A 20,098-nucleotide genomic window follows, 5' to 3' on the forward strand; every position below is an offset into this window, starting at 1 on the left:
TCACATGTACGTTTTGAAGCGCATTTGGTCATACTGGTCAAAAATGTCCCTCCAGCTGTAAATATTAACCACGCCAGTTGCTATAGTGATGAGCAACATGAGAGTAAGCTTCACCATGTGACTGACTTGCACCAGCATGGTGGTGGCCAACAGAGCCAGCACTGCAATGTAGCTGTAGTACTTAGGATTGTCTACACAGCCTCCTGCTGTCACACCCATCACAGTGTTGTTCTGAGATGAATGAGGGGGCTGCAGACAGCTGAGCTGTAAGACAGAATACAATTGTTCAAATGGAGTGCAAGTTCAGAAGAATTGTACCATTAATAGATACCATGCAAGACTAAAATAAAACACTAACAGGCAAGAATGGAATAAATAAATTAATAATTAGTGAATAGATTTAAATGTAGTCCTAAATGAAGAACATTATAGAACTCTGTGGCAATCTCAGCATGATGGTATCCTATTTTGCGAGTTGTATTGAACTCTTCCAGTATGAGCATTTTAAAAATCACATCTATGTAAGACATCACTTAAGCATGGTATTGTTAAACCCCAGTGTGTTAATGACGGAAATATAGACAAATGAATTCCAAGCGACTATGGTACATTCATCTTTTGCCATTTATAACTAATTTTAAAAGAACTAATTTTGAAATCACATAAGAGAATGCCTGTAAAGAAAAGACTAAGACAATGTTTTAAGAAATATTTAATGTATGTACTCATTATCAAATGCAAGAATGAAATTGCACTTTTCAGACTAGAGTATCTCATCCATCCATCCATTTTCAACTGCTTCTTCCAGTTCAGGGTCGCTGGAGAGTCGGAGCCTATCCCAGCAAGCAACAGGAAGCACACACTCCGGATGGGATGCCCGTCCATCTCAGGGAAGATGCACAAACATGCATCCACACACTCACGCCAGGGCCAATTTCCCAGAAACCACTGCACCACCATGCCTAGAGTGTCTCATGTTCTTTACAAAGCTTAAACACAAACAGGAGGGATTTGTCAAGCCACTTTTTAGAGCTGCTGCAAACAATTGATCTACTCCCAAAACCATAATTTTATTCTAACATTTCTGCCTTTGTCAACCTTGCATTAGTTGCATAAACATAAATCATACCAATCTGATTTTCTTCTTATATATCCAAGATACAAGAAATTTAGTAAAAATGGCATCCAGTCACAAATTGAAATTGCAAAAAGCTTTTGACCTAAAGCAGACCTAAAACAGTCAATAAAGCAATTGTGAAAAACAATAAGGAACAGGCACAAAAGCTCTTGTGGAGCTTCACCATGGAGCGATGATGGCTGTATGCTATTAAAAGGTACAGTAACTGACTAGGCAGTGGTAATGGAGCTCTCAGGGGAATTAATTAAACACCCAAAGCCAATAGTGCAAGAGTGTTTAAGGAAGAAGCAATTTTCCTTCTCTCCTAGACAAAGACTATTGTTTAATAACATCATATTATTCCTGTCAAAACAGCAAAAGTGTCTCTATTGGGACATTTATTCTAAAACAAGCTACGGAAATATCTCCTACATGATTCCATAACATGGAAAACGCATCTTAAGTTGGGAGCCTCAGCAGGGCCTTTTAGGGTGCATGGCAATCATTATGAATCCCACTACACAGAGAAAAAAAGAGAGCACTGAACTTCATACAACCCTTTGCCAAAATATCGTTAATAATCAATAGTTATGAAAATAGTTTAACATCACACATGAATGAAAGTCCCTTCTGCATTGTACTTTGCCCTCACACCATTGTCAGGCATTAATTCCGAAACCCTTGCTGAAGCTTCACATTAAACAAACAAAAGCTCAGTGGGACCTCCTTTTTAAATAGGTTTTGACACAAATCTTTTTTTAATAATGCAATTTATTAAGCAAGGCTATAAGACTTCAGTTGTACCCTTACAAATGCTATTGCACTTAACGTTCACTTAATTGCACTTAATGACTTAAAGTCTGCCAAATAACTTAAGAGCTTTGTTGCTGTTTCCTGTAAGGCTGTAGTACTTCTTTTACACTATGCAAACATTTGGATAGTTGTGTGCTGCAGATAACATTAAATGTGATGTTTGTGAAATTATATACAACATTACATATAAACATTACAACTGGCTGTTTTCTTTAACAAGATTAAGTGAAATATCCATCATGACTTAAAATGCATTCTATTGGCTACCATTTTAGGATACTGATTAAGTTGATGTCTGAACCTCAGAGATACCAGGTTCAGAGAGAATTTGATGGCCTAGAGTTGAACCAGGTATCAGTAGTCTAAGCTCACACAAAATAACCCAAAGACCCACATTAAAATGATTCAGTTTGTGTCTGTCAGTTGAGATGAAAATGTTAATATCAGGGTCTCTTCAATCATATTTAAGGGAACATTTGCTGCCCCAAGTGTAAAGAATGGATTATTCTAGCTGCTTAAGTTGAAATGATGGTATCTGAACACTGACCTCACCTTTTGGTGTCAGATAACCTGTAATAATAGAATTCATTGGATTTCAAAGGGATTTCACCATAACTCTCACAGGGAGAAGATTTTCAATATGGCAATTGCCCAAAATGACAGAACACAGTTTTGTGAAAGTATTCAAACATTTCCACAATACAGTTGTTCATTTTATTTTAGATTTAGGTGGTGGGGGGGGGTATTTTAAAAAGGATAGAACATTTCTAAGAGACATCATAGGTGTGTTGGAAATAATATTGCATTGCTCCATTGTTGCTATCCTGTATAAGCTTTTGATTGTTATTCTGATTACAATAAAATGAAAAAAAGGTTTACTACCCAATGCCTGTCATTTTAAAGCAGCCACAATTGCCAAATTGCTTAAAGTATTCATAAAAAGTATGAAGTTAGTCAGATGAAATACAAACTTATACTCATTTGATGCCGTAGCAATATAAATTGATATAATTAAATGCTAGTCAACAGATGTCTGAAATAAATCAAAACTTTGATCCAATCCTCAGCTACAAATTTATTTATCTGATTTCTATATATATTGGATAGAGGCAAACTAAAAGACACAGGCAAAAGGCATATTTGGAATATGTAGTTGCAGGAATCTTGCAGTCCTGATTTGATATGTACCTCTGTTTTTTGCACATTTTAAAGCAAAGGTTATGTTGATTATTATGATATTGTTATGGCTATTGGATGTGACTACTGAAGTGTTGTTTAAGAATCTAGATATAATGGTTAACACCTCACTGGGTTAAACATTTACAGTTCTCTGTACTTCAAAGCAAGGAAGAATCTATGGTGTTTACTTAGTTGTGCTTGGTGTGAGACACATTGATCAAATTAATCTTCTGGTTTACCCTGGTTATTTAAAAGTTCTAGATAATTAATCAATAGTACAGGAACACAGCATAAAACACGAGGAAAGTACAGACATGGGAAGAGACAGAAAGAAGACAGGAGAAGAAGAGAAAGGAGGACAAGGAATGAGGCAAAAAGAGAGAAAGAGGAGAAAGGAGGACACTGAAAATAAAGCATATGCCAAACAAGAGCTCCTTAGCCAGAGCATCCATGAAGACCAGATAGGAGTTAAGTATTTGAACCTTGTTAAGAGAGCTTGCCATTCAGTTGTTTGTAGGAAACTTTTATTTCTTGTGCAAAGAATCCCTCAATTAAAAACAGCCTCTACTGGGTAGTGGGTGCATATTTAAAATAGGGAGATATAGTAGGTTCCCAACAATTTTGTAAACCGGATGGTTTACAGAGAGAGAGAATTAACTGTAAGCCATGTCTGTTGGTTCAGAAGGCAGGTTGATCTCTCTTGTTGGCCTGTGTAGGTGTTACAGAGCACCTGAGTACTTTGTAGCAATCTGGAATTTTTCTGGTTGGTCAGGATGTAACCCTCTAGGATGCATTGATAGTAAATAGTGCAACTTGTACAGTATGTTTATGTTGTATGTTGTATACTTTGTCATTGTCATTATTAATAAATGTTTAACTCAGTGTGCCTAAATTATTATTACTCTTTTCACCAAGGCTGTGCCAGAGAACAAAGAACTCAGGTGTTTCTAATTATACCTACCACTCGCAGGGCACACACAGTGACATGTCAGCACGTTTTTGGACTGTGGAAGTAAACTGGAGTACATGGAGGAAACCCATGTGAACATGGGGAGAATATACAAACTCGGTGCAGATACTACACCAGGTCCAGAATTGAACCCATGTTATTATCATTCCTGAATAACAGACCTTCATAATCGTCTTACTTTCCTTCTATGTCTTGTCTCTGCATTAGTCTTTATAGTTAACATTCTCAAAGCTTTAACTGTGTGCAAATTTGTTGCCAAGGTCAAACAAACTAAACCAAGAAATCAGACTACTCACCATATCCACAATGTCCGCCATGGTGAGGATGAAAATGGCAGACATAGCCCAGGTGTTTCGGGCCCAGCGTGTACGGTCTATCCAGGTGGAAAATGAGACCAGTTTCTTGGGAAATATCTACCAGGAGAAGAAAATGACACATTCATGGGAGTTCAATCTTCTTGCTCACTACTGCTCCCTCCAAAAGGTATTACTTGTGTCACAACCACTCTTTATAGATCTCATTTAGTTTTCAACCTTATGAATGGGTTCAATACAACACATGCTGAAGAAGTGCTCAAAATTTAGTTGTTTTCTGTTCATTTATATCCAAAATGAAAAGACAAAGCAAGACAACATCTCTATTTCTCTCTAAAGTCAAAGGAAGATGAATGTTTTGAAACAAATTGTGGTCTGAGCTTTGCACTAAAATAAAAAAAAACAGATGGCATAAACATAGATAAAAGAGTATGCACTGGCAACTATAACTGTTTGTGCATTAGGAGCTGTAGTATGAGTTAAAGAGTAATAAAGGAGAACGTATTATATCATCCATAACGTAATATGCATTTAGAGGTCATGATGTAAAAAAAGTAAAAAGTAAAAATAAAAATAAAAGATGATATATACATATATACTTTTAGTAATGTATTGTGCAAGAAACACTTTATACTACAAGCACCACTAATATTCACCACTGAGTTAATCATGTTGGTTAAGAAACAGTAACAGTTTAATGTTTGATAATTATACGTAAATGTAAAGACAACTAGAAAGCATTATCACAAATTGCACAGCACTGTAGGGTCTCAACATCTGCGTATTGAACATTCAGAAATTGGCTTATTCATGATTCTTGATGGGGTTTTGAATGAAAGAAGAGCAGAGTGGGATGAAAATTAGCAACTTTGCAACTTTGATATTAGCGGTGCAACACATTAGGATCCTGGAACAAATCTAGCTAGTGTCCCTGCCCTCTGCCCAAGTGCCCATTAACCGGCTTTAACATTTCAACATGGTCTTGTTGTTATATTATTCACAGTTCTCCGTGTTCTGTGTCAGGCAACATTTGCAACAATAGGCTGCAGATGACTTTACAGGCTGTTCAACAGTTTTACTGCCTGTTGCAATACAGTGGTGCTAATCAAGGAGGCAAAGAAAGCGTAGGAATCTGCAAGATACAGAGGAGGGATTTATTTTTACTGATTAGTTTATGAATACTGTTGGTTTTTGTAGTTTCTAAGTGTTATTTAAATTAATTTAGAGCCAATGCATTAGTACTTTATATAATATAGAAGGGTGAGTTACAGTATGTCTTTAACCATGCATACTATATACTATAGTATATACAGTAGTACTGTATGTATAGTACTGTAGACTTGGTTATTTGTGACAGTTGGGAATGTCAAGACCCTAGTATACAGTATGTGAATATTCAAATAATCACATGGAATTAAACTTGGTTTAAACTTGGATTAAAAATCACTTGCATTAAAAAACAACATATTGCTCACTGGATCTGAGACTCTGGGTGTAAATATTTATATTAACTGACTTCTAAAGAGCTGTAGGAATCCTAAGTACTACTTCTTAGGACAAATGAATGTTCACCGAAACTTAGAAGTAACAAAAGTACATAACAGATCACCAACATTTTGGCCAGTTAAATTTACCTTCTATTATTACCATATTTCATACAATTTATTCCACTTTCATGAATTCACATAAAATAACGTTTTTTTCTATGAGCTGATTAACAGTTAATTAAGTCAAATTAACAAGTTAATAAAAACAGCCCTTGTTTACTATGACAAAGGTTTATGAAACTGAGCATTTCAACTACAGAAAATATTAATGGGAAGTTTAGTGATGCAAAGGTCAACATCCTCATGGTTGCTTAAAAGATATATATATAGTCAATTGTCAGGGGGACCCTTATGTCTGTATTGATTACTTTATGGCCAATCAGCCACCCTAGTGCCTTGTAATCAGATTCACTAGCTAGATGGGTAATTGCACAATTGAGATACAGTATTTGACTAGACAGGCAGATCCCAATTCATGGATACTTGACCAGTTAACAGCCCCATTTGAGTGGAGATGAGATGGCATGAGAAGCTTTAGTACTTGAAATTTCCAAATTTAACTAGAAAAGCTCAGAGGACCAGCTATGCGGGCTTCATAATGTGAGTGATGGAGTGGGGGAAAACTAGATGCTGGTGTTATGAGCTCTAGAACTCACATTGTACATTGTCTGTAAATCTATATAATACAATATGATTCATGTCTTGTGTCTTTATACTGTAGTTGAATGAATTATTGTTTTTAAGTCACTCCTTATTTATTTCTTAATCAACAAATTGTTTACAGAAAATTTAAAAATCCAATTAACTTCAAGATTATTGCAGAGTTCTGTTAATTCCCTAGATTCTATATGTCACTATAGATGAAAGCACTAACTAAAATACAGTCTTTCAGCGCACCATGCTTTGAAATTCTTACTTTCTTTCAATTAATTGCTCATTTAAGACATTCAATACTGTAGCCACAGTATGTGTCCCATATTGTTTTTCAGAATGTGTTAATCAAATGGAGTAGAATTCAGTGGTAGAGCTGACATTGTTCCCACTTTGACAAACCTATTACCAACAAGAATATTCTAACACATTAACAGCAGAAACAGCAAGTCATGGACATGCTTAACAATTTAGAAACAGCCATTCTCATAAGAAAGGCCCAAAATGTATTGGTCTGTCTGTCCTAGATTGGTTTCATAATGTTTCAACCCACACAATCACATTGGGCAATAACTCACAACTGTTTGGTAGGAAAGAGATGTAACGAAAACTTGTGTCTTTATAGCTTTTTTTTGAGGGATTATACACAAACACAAACTTAAATCTGACATTTCATCCTGGTGTTTTGCCTACCTCTATGCTTATATAAAGCAAATGGGAGCAAAATTTATTACCCAAGGAGAGTATGCTTCAGTTTTTTTTTTGCATTGCTTTTTTACTTTCTTATTACAGTATGTACACTATTTGTAATTACACATTGTTTAAGACTTAATCTCTCCAAACTGTTCTATTCAGGAGATAGAATCCAATAGATATGTATAAGACATAAGACTATAAAAAGGATGCAAACAGATGAAAAAATACAAACTGTTAATTTGTCAATTTTCTATGTATAAAGTGAATGTATTACAAGATCAAACTTAAGATTTGAAGATTTCCAACACCTCTACCTTCACAATCTGCTCTAACATTCCATTTCATACATTGCTAGTTTTCTGTGTAAATAAGTGTTTTTCTACTATCAGAGCAATATTGGCTTTGAAAAAAAATGTCCCCGTATTCTGTTTACTGAACTTGATATACCTGTTTGAAATTTCAAGACATATTATCATGAACATCTTGAAGATCTCAATCAAATATTTTTAAACACCTTCTTTTAAGACCAAAAGGATTGTGTTGCTTCCTAATAAGGCAACTATTAAGGCATCTAAAGAGTCTTACTGCTCTTCTGGGACTTTCTCTGGGTGTTCTTTACTCTTTTTCTATGTGAAGTGGAAACCAGAACTGTATCCATAACTCCAGAAGAGGTCAGGTCTAACCAGAATGTTGTACATTGTACATTGTTGTACATAACCTCTCTTTAATTTCTAAAATCTTTGCTAAGAAAAATGACCTCTGTATTTGGACTTTTTATGGATTAATTCTGGCCATATATGCAAATAAAGGGAATGGCACATACCCGGGGGAAGATGGCTGCCAAAGAACAAATGGTGAGAATGAGGAGCAGCACCTCTCCAACAATGAATGTCACATAGTTGGCAATGAGTCTGTGAAGAGATCCAGGACAGCGTGGATTGATCAGATTAGTAATTAGTAAGATAAATAATGGGGAGAACATAACACAATCCTTAAAAAACGTTTTCACTTCTATGACATAACTTTGACTTGCATCAATGTATCACTGAATACAAATGAGTAAATCAGCATTACAAAACTTACAAAAACTTACAAAATACAATCTTTTTGAAATGGGAAAAATCGTAATAACTAGTGTTTCAGGGGGTGTGCAAACATATTCCAGATTGCACAAAACAAATGTGAAAATACACCAGGAATATTTTAGAACAGTTAATATGATAATGCACTGTTGTAAAATCATTAACTTCCTTTACTGATGGTTGTCCGTCGAGTCCGACGATGACGGCTGTTTAGAAGATGAGCTGCACGAAAAAAACTGTGCGAGAGAGCTTTTTTTTAAAATGGGAAAGCCCATGGGGCAGTCCCACTCTCTCGACCTCAGAAGCCTGGGTCCAGTGGTACAAGTAATCGTCACGACTGGAGACTTCCTTGGTTACAGTGGATGGCCATGACGTCTTTCTGTGCCTTGTCATATCCTTCGGTTTCCACGGAGCGTTAGAACAGTATAGTGTCCGATCACTATACTGGGGCATTAGGACCCACACAGACCACAGAGTGAGAGCCCCCTGCTGGCTCCACTTCTTCCAGCAGCAACCTTAGTTTTCCCCAGGAGGTCTCCTATTCAGGTACTGACCAGGCTCACACCTGCTTAGCTTCAGTGGGTTGCCAGTTGTTTGCTGCAGGGTGATATGGCTGTTGGCAACCTCCTGTAATATTATTAGCACAGGCACATTTTATATACTACTACATGTAATGTAGATGTTAAAGTCCTAAGAAGGGGGATTGATGGATAAAAAGAGAATTTAACTAAAAGATGAATAGATGGGGACTTCAAATTGGAAGGGGGATCATAAATATGAACTAACCCCGGGTCAATGAGTGCCTCCACAATGGCAGTGAAGAAAAGCACCACACAGGAGCAGCTAAAGGCAGCACCACTCTGTTTCTCCTTCTCTACAGAGAACCGAGTTTCCATCTCAGGGTCCACAAAGCGCATGGAGAGACGATTTGTGTGCTTTCCCTTCAGCCTGAGGAAGAGAAGAACAGAACATCAACCAAACTGTTCCATGAAACCGTTACCTGTGGCATACGTTCAATTTTTTAAATATTTCAACTGAAATTTGGAATCCTGAGTGACTGAAATAAAAAAAGAAACAATATACAAGTGCAAGATCAAGTGGTCTCTTTTCTACTCATATGATTATGAGTGACTAATCCATACAAGACTTTTCTTTGTGGACCCTGGTTACCAATAGATCTGAAATCATGAATGGTTTATTTGTTCTTCCTCACAATTGCGTGAAGGAATTCCTTTTATGTTATTCAATGGTATCCTTACAATTAATTTGCATTTGTTTCTTCTTGTTTTGGCTTTAGTCGAAATACATTATCTGTTTGGGCTTTAAAAAAATCCACTTCTTTTCTTTCCACACCTTGCAGAGCCTACTTCTATTTTGCTGACTCATTTCTGCATACAGTATTTAAACGCTGAAATTAGTCAATATTCAATTTTTTTTATTTATCAAATAACATTGCCTGCACTTCCTGTCACACATACAGTATGTGTGAAATTTAGTACTGTCATTTTATGGAGCATTTGACATATGCATTTAGGATTTTCATGGTCTTGTAAAATCCTTTTAAGCACGTTCTGTTCATGATGTCTTTGGGCCTACGGCCTGATTAGGCAGCAGACTGGAGAGGTGACATTATGCTGTCAATCAAGGGCTTCTGACTATGTAGGTAGAGTACTGGCCTTATTTGAAATGTTAAAGTTTTTAACACTTCAGTTATGAGTTTCATATGATTTGTGGGGTTTTTAAATCAATGGATATTTTGATTTAAAAGTTATATACTGTAACTGCTGAGAATTAAAGAACAAAATGGTTAAGAAATTACATAAATAATAAAGTTAGAAATGTTCAAAGAAAACATTGAATGTATAATATTGAATGTAATAATAAGCATCGTCTTCAAGTAATTCAAATGCTGCTAATGAAAAAGTGAGAAAAATGTGTTAAATTGTGAAAGTTCTAAAATTACAGTAAAGCAGCTAATCGACAATGGAAAAAAAATATCTGAGTGCTTTGCTATTACAACATACTGTAGGCCATGTTGAAAAAAATGAATAGTCTGTTGAACTGGAAAAAGAACTAAAGAATATTGATAAGATAAGGTTCCAATATTTACAAACATTTTTAGAAACGTTGTTTTCCTAAGTTTTAAATGAAAAACTGCTGACAGGTAGTTTTGCACATGTTTCTTAGTCCAGATGTCGAAACCCAATCCCCAAAAAGGACTTTGTGGAGGATAAAATTGCTTGACCTTTCCCAAGTCTACTAAACCTGAGGTTGATTTGAATTTTATCTTCTTTCATTTAATGTGAATGGGTGAACTCCTCAGTATAGCCCACCTCTTTTCCACAAAAATACTGAATACAACAGCCCCTTAGCCATCTGTCACAAATCACCTGTTATTCTGGTTCCTGCTTCTATACATGTGTCTGTATCCCCTCCTAACTGCTCCCTCTCCCTTCCTTAGACTACTACATCATGCCTTTGTCCAGATCCCTTCTCTTTTCAGCATGGAATAAACCTATTACTTGTTACTTTGCAGCATACACATGCTGACCCACCTGAACTACTTTGTCCAGATCTGCTGGTTGAGGCTCCATATGATATATTCCCATATACTGTACCTACATTGTCACTTTACACTACTTTATGCTTTATTTCTGTCAATTTTCTGTCAATTTTCATATGACATGATAGCATTTTCTATATCCATATCTAATATTCTATATTCATTTTAATTCAGGACACATGTACTGTACTGTACCTTTGCTCTGCTTTCAACCTGTTCATCCCTATGTGACCTAAGTGTATTTTTAGGCATATTTCTCTACAGACACCTTAGAGATCAGTGTTCTAAGGAACACCGGTAACCATGACACCTGTATCCATAAATCCGGCACTCTAGTTTTTTACTTGTCACATTTGTAAGCAACAAAGCAAGTCTGCTGCACCAGTAAGCATCATAATACATCATAGCAGTTTCAACAGATGTTCACAACTGACTCATTTGTGAAAAGATCCTCACTGTACATTTTACAAATGCAAAATTGTATCCTATTGTTTTTACTAAGCCAAATGTGAAATTTGATGGCAGTTTAAAACATGCAGGAAATCTGACAAAACACTGAGTTTTCTTTAATAATCGGCACTTGTTTAAACAAGTAGTAAAAAGCAGATGAATAAAACAAGATATTGAGATAAGGCAGACTCACTAATAAACTAATATACAATAAAAAGCAGTATAAAGACTGCAAAGATTGCATGTTTTGAAAACTCCAATGCATGAGATAAGTTAAATACCAAAAAATGGCTGTAGTGACCATTAGTTAAAAGTAATATATTAATGAAAAATGTTTTTTACATTTTATTATTAAAATTTTATTATTTTTAATTTAAAAAAATTATCACTCTCTCAAAGTGGGACAATTGATCTAGGTGATCCAATGTCTTTGACTCATTGCAATTGAAAGTTTATAGAGTATGAACACAGGCGAATCCCCTAGTTTTGATGGTATTCCCCCCACAGTTCATGTTGGGAGCTACATCAGCATGCATAGGCTGCAAAGGAACAAGTAAAGGTTTATTCCATGATGAAAAGAAAAGTAAAGAAACACAACGTTTCAGCTGTGGAGCTTTCTTCGGGTGTCATAGTTACTACTTGCCTTCTAGCATTGATGGGGCTCCTGATACTCAAGAAGTTAGTTGTGGAGAGATGCTCCTTTAATAGGAGTGTTTATACTTCTGTAATGTCATTGCTAATGAAAAATTAATAGGACCCCTCTTTGTATGCTTTCTATTGCCTTGTGTGCTTAATAAATTTAATGTTAAACTGTATTAAAAGGTATTGTTATACATGCGTAAGAACTACATGAATAAGTCAAATCAACATTTCTAGGCTTTGTTGAGAGTCACTTGATTACTGATGTTTGTCACCTTTTCCACAATATCCATTCTATTTTTAACATCCTGGAATGGGACTGGAGTGATTTTACATCATATAAGTCTAGGTGTAGATTTGATCAAAATTATTAAAATATTATATACAAACCCCTCATCTGTGGTTATTGCAAATAACATATTATTACAGCTTTAGGTGACTTAGAAGTGTCTCTTTGATTTTAGATAAAGTTTGTGACACTGGGAAGAGTAAATACTTCTAACCTCAAAGGATAGAGGATGTCTGCTGAGGTCTGGGGAGTCCTTTGAACAGAAACAATAGTAAAGTTTACCTTAATATACGTAGGGAAGCTGTGGGTTAATGATAGGCAAGAAGCAATACAGACACAGACAATATAAGATGACATTAAGAGCACAAAGAGAAGAAAGAGAAAGGAAGAAGGAAGAAACAAGGAGAGCAGGGAAAAGAGAGAGCAGTCCAGAGGAGTTGAACATGAAGCTTGTGCCAGGCGAGAGTCCCTACTTTCCTGATCATCCAAACCTTTGAACCTTTTTAAAGTGTGCTATGCTGCTTTTTTGGGAATTTGGGTTTCCTGTGTAAAAGATACCTCAGTTAGAAACATCTTTCCTGATTAGGATGCATTTTATGGATTGGGATATAGGCTCCCATTTACTGTATTTTGTGGCATCCAGGGTGCAGAGAGAAAGATTTAACTGCAGGTTGCTTTGTAATTAGTTAGAAGGCAGCTCATCTCTTGTCTGGCTCATCTCTTCTCTGTAGGCATAATAAAAGTTTAGTGCTTAGTAGCAGTCTGGAGTTTTCTGGGTGACCAGAATGTTAGGCCTCTGAAATGCCTTGTCTGTAAATACTGTATATAATGTAACTTTGTGTGTTGTATGTTTCGTGTCTAATATTTGTATTAACCAAGTGTGCCTGGATTATTACTCAACAAACCTGTGCCAGAGAATAAAGAATTCACATGCCTCTAGTTATACCAGCCGCTCGGGTATATGGTTAGAAATCACGTACTGTACAAGTTGGGGGTTATGAATAATTATTTCACTGATTGACTAAACCACTTGGTCAATTCCTGGATTTTCACCATGTTCGTAACCCCCCATTTGTAACAATATGCTGTCTTAGTTTGCAATATCCATAGGTACTTGTCAGGGCTGCACCTTTGCTGTGTTGTTGTTCACCATCTCATTAGACCATTTAGCACAGGTACTGCAGCAATCCACAGCAAATATCCCTGCCAATACTGAAAATGCACGGTATAATATCTCACTGTATGCTGATGATACTTTTTCTTTTCAGAATCCCTCTCAATCACTTCCTGTTTTGCTTGATACTTTTACTAATTAAAGGTAAAGTTCAGGTGGTATGGTGGCAAAGTGCTTAGCAATGTGTTTCGCAGTGCTGGAGCCCTGGGTACAATTCAGTCTATCAGCTATCTACGTTGGTAATATTTGTTCTCCCCATATTCACATGGGTTTCCTCTGGGACCTCTAGATTCCTCCCACAGTCCAAAGACGTACAAGTAGGTTAAGTGGCTTCTGAGAAAATTATATGTGTGTGTGTCGTGTGTGGTCTGTGATGGACCGCTGTCCTGTCCAGGGTATATCTTACCCTGCGCTTGTTGCTTGCCAGAAGGGGATCTGGTTCTCCTCTGCAACTCTTTATATTAATAAAGTGTTTGGAAAATGGATGGATACTTTCTGTTTAAGTTTGTATTGTGCTGTCCAGCCTTGTTCCCATAATAAAATACAGTATATAAAGAAATAAGCCAAGTACACCACCCTCCCATCCCTTGGCCTTACGCCTGCACAGTTTCTCTCTCCAGCAGGGCTTCATTCAGAAGCTTGTTCAGCTCCTGCTCGTTCTGTTGTGCATCTATCACTCGCTCGGCCAGGTCACGCAGACGCAGCCTCCGCCGGGGGTTAGGGAATGAAGGATTCACTACCTGTAGGGAAAGAAAACAGTTGTCATGACGTTGACCTCAGAGTTAAACTGCATTAGTTCAACCTAACATAAGCTACCGTCTAAAATGCGAGTGAAGAAGTGGGGAGAGGTGAGACTTTTACAGTATTTATGAACACAAATTACAAAAAACAAATACTGTAATTCAGCATACTATATATACTATACAATGCACTAACAATACTACCTCTGGGATAATATTTTGTTAACTTCTTTCAATTTTTCTTCACCATTCAAGAATGGTATTATTATACACCCAACAAATAAAGTATTGTGTGTTGGAAGTAGATGAATTATACCAACGCATATTAAGACAAAGTATTTGATCATTTGGTCAAATTTAGCCAATATAGTCTGTTATCAAGTGTTATTCAATGAGAACATGGCTTCTAGCCACAGAGAACAAGGGCAGGCCACCTGTTGATGGACTCTGGTGTTTCTTGAGAGCTATGGACTATGTCATTTATAGAGCTCCCAGGTCAGGTCTCTGCATCTACCCACCAATAGGAAGTCTGTCTCAAAGGCAAAATTGGAAAATGAAATGGCCTGAGGGGTCAGTTTCTAGTGAAAAGCTAATGACAGGTATGCAAGGGTTAGATTTAGACATCCAGCTGTCTGCTGCTCCATTTGTATTTTGAAGTATACAAATTGGAGTATAACATGCTTAAAAGACCAGTTTGAGAAATTGCCACTTAAGCTCTTTTTATGCCTGAAATGGTTTGACAGGCCTCAACCTAAATAAGGTAACTGGATGGAAATGAGGCGTCTGGATGGAGTCTGGTGAAAGTAGTCTTTTTTTGAAGAAATTTCTCTTCACTTACACACAAAGCTTTAAAAACCCAACTCCAACACCTTGATATGCCAGACCACCCAAAATCTTCAGAACACCTACACAGAGAGACTTCAGATGCCCGACTCAAATGAAGGTTATCATATGAAGATGAATACAGCAGTCTGTCCCAATTGTGCCACCTGACATCACATTGTCAAACAAGTCAGCTCCCAGGACACCACCATCACAGATACTAAAGTTCAAACAATCAGTCACTCAATGTATAGTACCACTAAAAACACAACAAAAACTGTTACTGCAAGTCACAAGTAAGTAACAATCCAGTAGGAGAGGTAATGAGCAAACACAACAGCAAGCATATTTTTGGGCAAGTTTTAATGGAAATGTACCACTATTCTACTTTTTAACATCTGCGAGGAGGTTTAAGCATTTCACAAAAGCACTCTGTGCATTTCATACTTACTGAAAAGCAAAGACAAGGCAGTGCATATTTCTCTATAACTATTTGAATATAGTACAAACAGCAACAATGTCAAGGATTTTCCCCTCTAACTAGCAGATTAAATAATTTGATTATGAAGTCTACTGTATCCTGACCCACTTCAAACACCACTCCGCTTCTTCATCCATTCCATACCCGAGTGTCCAGCTCCTCGGGCTCCTCGGGGGTGGTGCAGGTGGTGTTGATACTGCCGTTGCACTCCTTGGTGTTGATGAGCAGTGGAGAGTTGCCGTTTGAAGATGTGAGCGACAGCTTCTGGAGCAGAGCAGAGCGAAGGAGAAAGAGAGATCAGGGTGAAGCTCGCCTATGCCAAGACAGCAATAACTGTCCCTTTGCCCTACTCTCACCTACTGAGATTGTTTTATTAACCACTCGTGATCTGTTTAATATTTGGAATAATTTGGAGCTCACTTCTGAAATGCTTGACAACCAGTTGACCATATCAACAGAATTTATTTGAATATTTGGAGACATGTCCAAACTGGTTTTAATGAAACCCCATAGCATGCTGTGCTCCCTTAGGGAGTGGCTCTGTCCTGGAGGCAGATCTCTTCAAATAGATCTACTACTTGTTCTCCTTTGTTTCTTTTGGTGAAATATGACTTATTGTTAAATAAAGCCTGGACTGGACTGGCTTACATTACCGCTTCTAAGAAGAAGACTGAAGACTTTCACTCATTACTGCTGGCTTCTACATTCCTTTCCCTGGTGTCAGTGCACTCTTTCTTTTTTTGACATAGCACATACTGTATATACTGTAGCTGGGGAGGAAAGGTGGATGCAAGCAAAGCATCATTGAGGCCATCTCTGAAAACTGCTATCTGATGGAAACTCTTGGGGTCCACTGTGGTTGGAGAAAGGGTTGCCACCTTGATAGAGGTGATGGGTTGGGGGGGAAAGATTTCCAGATTATTTTTTCTTCCCCCTAAAACAAGTGATCACGAACAAAACTATTTTTGTTTTCCCAGCATTTATTCTTAATTATTATTGAGACTTTCTCCGCACACTCAGACTTAATTTAAATGATCTCAGCTTTGGCAGTTATGTTCTATCTGTGGGATCAACCTAAATAAATAACACCACATGCTCAGTAAAATATTTAATCATTTGATTAACATGACTTACATAAGCTTGTGTCAATAATTCCTTCAGTTTGCTACCATACCATGGGCAGCAAACAAAACCCGGAAAAAAAAAAATTGAGATCTACATGATCTATTTAAATAAATAAAATTTAAATACTTTTTCTTTTTCAAGCATTTTTGACAGAAATGTGCACTTTCAATAAAACTTTTCTAGTAGGGTTTAGTAGCCACAATAAATTAGAGTATGGTACTAGATAACTGAAAAATAATTGCTGATTAATCCACCAAAATCCAGATTGAAACCACAAGATTCTATACCTTATGGTCTGTGAAACTGAATACTATGAATATAATGAAAATTAATGTTTAAAGTGGTGATACTCACAACACCATTGATACCATTTTTGCTGAATGGCATCTTGGATACAACCACTAGGTATGTCTCAATGCCTTTCTCCTTCAGGTATTCATTACGCTCCCCACCCCTTCCTGGCTCCACTTCAAACTCGCCATGCAGGCACTCCAGAGTGCTTTGAGAAATGTGGACTCGGCTGTAAGAGACAGTCAAAATTTGTGCTTTTCTATCCTTTTGTGACCCGTCTATTTTCTTTGCTTTCTTACTTCTTTTGTATTTTCTCCTTCTGCACTCGTAGCATACTACGGTATACACACGGTTCCCGATGACTAGAGCTGAATCACATGGCTAAAAAGGCTTCATCTTGTAAGCAGCACTTGCAAATCACCGCAGAATTTCAAGCCAATTAAACATGCTCTATTTTTAGTCAGGATGAAGGTGTGGCTAAATATACGTGTTACCCTAAAAAAAGAGTCTATGGTAGGTCACTAGAGGGTTGTATGCATATCCTACAGTTCTGTATATTCAGAGAAAATTACATTGCTAAGTTATACTCTGTATAATGTACGTGAACCAGATGTTTAATATTTTGAATTTGTTGTAGTCTGTTATTGCTACAAATCCCATAAAAAAGGAAGAAACACTGAACCTTCCCTCAAGTGTAACATAAAAAGAATTCCATATTGTGCAGATGCTGCTGAAGCAGACGACATGGTGAGATACTCATTTTATTTTTTAAAGCTGTATTATAGGGACTGAAGTACGTATCCTTAACCTCTTCTTTAAAAAATCTCCCACACAGACAGAAAAGGCATTTGGTAACATTTTACTTCTTTTGACTATATAAGTTATCATTCTGAGCATTCACATTTTAATGAAAAATATCCACTTAAAAATACATGTATACATAATTTGTAAGTGAATAAAATAGGAGATCATTGGAAAGGATATGACAGTCTTTAGTAGGGTAATATTTTTTTAAATTAGGTAGGTACAGTCCTATCTCATTTTTGAGATTTAGTCCTGATTCTTTGATTTAGGATGAGGATGCGGATTACATTTCTTTTTTTGGCCTGTTCAGGCTTTGCATAGTGTTTCAGGTTACTGAGCTAGAGTTCTGATTTTCTGGGCATATAAAACACAAGCCTCAGAGATGTATAGAATTGTACATATGCGTTACCATTGATCATTTTGTGGTGTCGTGTTATTTTATTGTAAATACTTTTTTAAGCTTGGTTCTTCCAACAGTACTGTGCCAAAAAATAAATGTGCCTTAAATTGCTACCTACCATTCAGGTTTATTTCCTTTCCTACTTCTCTCTATTTCAAAAACAATGTTATTTTTATTTTTAACCTTATATTACCTTTGCAATTTCTCTGGTAAACTTTCACATTCATTAAGACATGTTGGAGTTGTCACACAAAGTGTAGTGGAGTATGACTCTGGTCATGTAAGCACAACACAATCTTCCGTAGTTAAGCTACTTGTTCATATAAAAAAACAAGACCAAGAATTACCCTGGAATGCCCCCAGCCTCCATCTTGTTTGCCACAGTGACGTCTGTAGACCAGACATCATATTGCCAGCGCTTCTGCCCAAGAACCCCACCTAGCACAGTGCCTGTGTGCACTCCAACCCGCATGTCAACATCAGTCTTCGTCTTCTCTCTCACATACCTGCCAGCCACACAACAGATGGACATCATTACCACTACATTTTAAATTGAGACTTCTCAACTGCCAAGATGGATTAATATCGATCATGACTTTAGATGTACGTTACTCTACTTGCACCACATTGCCTTCAGAAAAAAACATAAATTAACTTAAAATCTACTGCAAATATCCTCTGTCTCTTGATTCCTGCCAGTATGACTGAATGACTAACTGAGCAGTGCTTGTGTTTAAAGATAAAAGGTACAGTAGTAAAACTCTTCACCCTTAATAATCATCCATAATGAGTTTCAGGTATCCAATATCATTTTTTTTGTAAGCGGGATGATAAACAGCTGAGTGCTGCAAGTGCTATATCTTTGTCATAATGTGTCAGAACATTTTTTTCCTACACACCCACTTAATTTAGAATGGCCAATTGTTTAAAACTCAAGTCACAGTTTCAATGCCTGTATTTTCCACAGGCATTGGGGACCTCAAATCCTGTTCATCCAACACACACCAGTGAGATACATTCAACTTTTGATAAAAAATTCTTTGCAGTGAAAACATTTTCTATAGTGAAATATTTTTTTTCTATATTGCACTGACTGGAGGAGCATTGCATCTGTCCAATCTTATCAATGCAGTGCCCTGCCAATTATGTGCCTCCTCTGTGAGTGGAGAATCCTAGTCACCATCAGTTTAGTGACATGACATAGGCTTGGACTGGCAGCCTATAAAAAATAATATAATTTTTTAAATTTTACCAAAGAAACATGTAGCTATTTCAAGTTCCAAGTCAACAAGTGGTAGGATGCATCATTTTTATCTAAATGCAACAAGTCATAAACATTTCTGGGTGGTTCTTTTTCTAAAGTTACTGTATGAACATAGATTATTTTTGTGAATGTATGGTTAATTATATAACCTACAATTGAAAACAAAATGGGCTTTAAGACATAGGGCAGCATGATGGTGCTGTGGTTAGCATTGCTGCCTTATAGAACTGAGGCCAGGGGTTCACTTCCTGGAGTGTTACTGTATCTCTGTTCTCCCAATGGTTATTTTGGTTGTGTCGGGGTTTTCTGGTTTGCCCCTATACTACAAAGACATACTGTTAGATGAATTGGCTTCTGAAAAAATTAGCTCTGGTGTTTATGTGTATGCTTGTCTCTGTGTATTTGTGTCCTGTGATTGGTGTTCCCTTGTTTCCCAGGTTAGGCCCCAGCATCCCCCCTGACTCTGTACTGGATAAAGCAGTTAAAAATGGATAGATGTCATAATTTTGCGACAATATTTGTTGATAAATAAGAATGAATGCTGCAAACTTTGTGCTTTTGCTGAAACACAATTAAATTTTCATACAATGGGATAAGGATAACAAAGTCAGTTACAGGATAGCTGTTTCCGAAAAAAAATCCTTCTTAAAACCAACTTTTTAAAACATGAATGGAGGAAGGTAAAAA

General features: G+C 36.8%; 1 protein-coding gene across 2 annotated transcripts in view; it reads right to left on the reverse strand.

The window, feature by feature from the left end:
• Positions 1-20,098, reverse strand: part of adcy3a (adenylate cyclase 3a) — a 65,224-nt gene that overhangs the window by 10,119 nt on the left and 35,007 nt on the right. Inside the window, exons 6-13 of one of the 2 annotated variants that reach the window (XM_088624850.1) lie at positions 18,495-18,653; positions 17,007-17,172; positions 15,672-15,788; positions 14,082-14,224; positions 9,156-9,317; positions 8,111-8,198; positions 4,376-4,492; positions 5-264 (exon numbers count right to left, since the gene is read on the reverse strand). In XM_088624850.1, coding sequence (XP_088480976.1) covers positions 5-264; positions 4,376-4,492; positions 8,111-8,198; positions 9,156-9,317; positions 14,082-14,224; positions 15,672-15,788; positions 17,007-17,172; positions 18,495-18,653 — 1,212 coding nt within the window. Of the gene's footprint in view, positions 1-4; positions 265-4,375; positions 4,493-8,110; positions 8,199-9,155; positions 9,318-14,081; positions 14,225-15,671; positions 15,792-17,006; positions 17,173-18,494; positions 18,654-20,098 lie in introns of both variants that reach the window. The other variant, XM_088624849.1, reaches the window with a different exon arrangement.

Source organism: Lepisosteus platostomus, chromosome 3 (genome assembly GCF_059453375.1).
Source record: "Lepisosteus platostomus isolate fLepPlt1 chromosome 3, fLepPlt1.hap1, whole genome shotgun sequence".
Classification (NCBI taxonomy): Eukaryota; Metazoa; Chordata; class Actinopteri; order Semionotiformes; family Lepisosteidae; genus Lepisosteus; species Lepisosteus platostomus.